Below are 3,160 nucleotides of genomic sequence, written 5' to 3' on the forward strand. Positions count from 1 at the left end.
GGAGCGGAGGAGGGGGGGGGGGGGGGGCAGTGGTTTTCGAGGGCCTTTTCCTGCCATGTCTCTCCTGGCAACCCCCATTAGTCGCAGGCCCAGGGAACACCCTACCGAGAAGTGGGGTGCACTCCTTGCTCCAGCCTCCTCAGGGTTGGGCCTGGGCGGGGGGGCTTTGTCCTGAGGACCGCGGTCTGTGTGCACAGCCTGTACCGGGGAGGGGGTGTGGGACCCCGCAGTGGTGACGTGCAGCTCCCTCTCCCCCTTCCAGGAGCTCCTGAGCCATTCCACCGACCGGCCTGAGAGGCAGCAGCTCAAAGAGGCACTGGAGGCCATGCAGGTGGGCAGGGAGACGAGGCAGAGAGAGCCAGGCGTGAGGCTGAGCATGCCCATGTTCCAGACACCAGTGGCCGGGATGCCACAGTTGTCACCTTGGCTTTTTCCTGGGTAGCAAGAGCAGGGCCAGGGTGGGTGTCACCGTGGGGGGAGGTGCTCAGACCGGCATGTGCCCAGGCGTCCTGGTCCCCGTCCTGGCAACAGCAGACTCCTGAGCCCCCACTCCTGCTTTCTGGCCTCTCCCGGGGCCATCAGCGAGCAGTCCCCTCCCCACCCAAGCCCCTACACGCACACGCACATACTGGCTGTACCCTGGGCCACCTGGCCTTGCCTCTCCCAGCCCGTCCCCTCTGCTGCCTGCCTCGATGGCCCTCTGTTCCGAGGGCCCCAGCCAACCACACTGTCCTCTTCCCGTCGTGCGGGTAAGCTCAGCCAGTCTCTGCTCTGCTCAGGAGTCGCCTGTGCTGTCTCTGCCCTGAGCCAGGCATGGGCTCCCCGCCCTGGCACGCAAGGCCTCCCTCAGGGCACTGCACCTGACTTTGCAGCTGTGTTTGCACGGACACCCCGGATTGTGGGCAGGCCTGACCACGCCCAGGCTCCTGACCACACCCTGTCCCTTCCCGCCCGGAATTTGCTTGGGCTCCTCCTCCCTGAACTCGCGCATCCTTGGTCTTTGCAGTGAGTGCGACCTGTCCAGGGAGGAGTGTCCCCTGGTTTGCTCCCTGTGGGCCGGCTTTTCTCTATAATGCTCCAGGCTCTGCACAGCCTCGTTTATGCCAGTCCCTCCCTGGCACAGGGCCCCCTGCTCCCCCTCTGCCTGGTCTTGACATCTGACCTCTGCACTTTGAGCCCCCTCCTTGTAACAAGCTCTTTCCTGGTGGGAGGGGCGCCTCCTGTTTCCCCAGCAGCTGCCCCTGGGACCCGCTCTCAGCAGTGTGGCTGAGCTGCTCCGAGCAGCCTTGTGCTCTTGGGGACACCTTGTTCTGAAAAGTGGCGTTCTTGTGCGGGGGTGAAGGAGGCAGGCCAGGCAGGGACCTTCTGGTCCTGGCCACACTGGGCAGAGCCCAGGAAGTGTTCGGTGAGCAGAGGCCTCCCTCCGTGAGGGCAGGCAGCAGGCAGGTCCAGGCAGGTCAGCTCGGGTTGGCTGGGTTGGTGGGAGGCTCAGCTGCGGGTCCTGTGCCCTCGGTTCACCTCTCCTCCCCCAGGCACCTGCTCCAGCCTGTTTGCGGGGAGCCCCTGTGTGGGGGCAACCCAGGTCCATCTGGAGTCCATCTTGGCTTGGGGTCGGCAGGTGCACCCTGGGCCCTTGGCTTCACACCCCTGCAGGCAGCCTGGGTCCCTGGTGGGACGTGTCCTGCGGGGGAGCTCACGGCGCCGACTCCCAGACGTAGTCCACGCTCGTGAGCGCCGTTAGGCTGCACTGTCGGCCCTTGGGCGGGAAGGGACCGTCAAAGTCTCCCGCCTGTTTTTGGTATGGGAGTCCCTCGTGCAGCACCCGTGTGTGGTCCCTGTGCTCCAGCCCCACTTCCCCGGGGACACAGCGCTCGCTCCCGTCAGTTCTGTTGGTCAGCCGCCCTGCTCTGTGGACCTGCGACTTGTCCCCTGGGAGTTGTGGTCGTAGCTCCCTGCCCCACCACTCATCCCCGCCGGGTGCCGCAGCAGGACCTTCCTGTGTGCGTCCGTCTGGCCAGCGTCTGTCTGTTCCCACTTTATGCCAGGCCCTGAGCCAGGTGTGAGCTGAGGTCGGTGTCGACAGCCTGGCAGGGCCCCCGTTTTGTAGCGGTTTCTGCCGCAGGTCTGAGTCCTGTCCCTGCCGGTGGGTCCTACTGTCTAGGCAAGTGGAAAGAAAGAAAAACACACTTCACAGAACATGTGCCATGCTTCCCTCGGGGGGTCCCGTCCCCTGGGAGCCGAGGCTGGGAGTGTGGACAGTGAGGTCTCCGGGGAGCAAGGGAGGGCAGGGGAGGTGGGACCGCTGGGACTGGCCTGGCTCTGGCCAGCCTGGAGCCTGACAGTGAGGCCCATACTGTTGGCGGGCGCTGGGTGCCTTGTCTGCATTGGAGGGACACTGCCCCCTGGTGGCCAGAAGCAGAGTTGCAGTGTGGTGGAGCAGCTCTAGAAAGTGAGGATTCCCAGTCCTGGCTCCTGGCTCGGGGCTTGCTGGGCTCCTGTGCAGGCTCCAGAGGTGGTGCGGGCTGGGCAGCGGCAGGACTCCCTGGCAGCAGAGCTGTGGCGGGTTCAGTCTAGCTGGCTGTTCTTTCTTGCGTCGAAGGGATCATATTCTGGGGTAGAACAGGGGAGCTAGGCTCCTGGCGGCATCCCCTGAGGTGTGTGGCTGTGGTCGGCGTGTCACCCCCCATGTGACCCACCTGCCCTGCGGCTCGGTGCCCCCCACTCGGTGCCTTGAGGGCTGGCCACCATGGCAGGGTGGAGGGCAGAGGAAGGAGCTATGAAAACGCCAGGCCCTGGACGTGGCGGGCACCAGCAGCCCTCCTGGCACGGCCACTGACCCCCCTCTGCTCCCCAGGACCTGGCCATGTATATCAACGAGGTGAAACGGGACAAGGAGACCTTGAAGAAGATCAGCGAGTTCCAGAGTTCGATCGAGAACCTGGTAAGTGTGAGAACCCCGCCTCGACCGCAGAGGCTGACCAGGACCTGCGTCAGGCCCCGGGCTGAGCGCGCGGGAGGCTGTGCACACTGTCCCCACACTGTCCGCGCTGCGAGCCCAGGCTGCCTGGCGAGAGAGTGGTACCCTGCAGCCCCCGAGTCTGGGTGCAAGTCCTGGTGACTGAGCTCCTGTGCCCGCCCCAGCCGACCCTGCCCCGGCCAA

At 65.4% G+C, this 3,160-nt stretch overlaps 1 protein-coding gene across 5 annotated transcripts in view; it reads left to right on the plus strand.

Moving 5' to 3' along the window:
* The window catches only part of VAV2 (vav guanine nucleotide exchange factor 2), a gene marked incomplete at its 5' end in the record, with an annotated part of 186,799 nt that overhangs the window by 145,788 nt on the left and 37,851 nt on the right, over positions 1-3,160 (plus strand). For all 5 annotated transcript variants that reach the window (XM_027766642.1, XM_027766645.1, XM_027766643.1 and 2 more), the window contains 2 exon segments: positions 263-331; positions 2,855-2,941. In XM_027766642.1, the coding sequence (XP_027622443.1) occupies positions 263-331; positions 2,855-2,941 (156 nt within the window).

This window comes from Tupaia chinensis, unplaced genomic scaffold, assembly GCF_000334495.1.
Source record: "Tupaia chinensis unplaced genomic scaffold, TupChi_1.0 Scaffold143602_1, whole genome shotgun sequence".
Taxonomy (NCBI): Eukaryota; Metazoa; Chordata; class Mammalia; order Scandentia; family Tupaiidae; genus Tupaia; species Tupaia belangeri.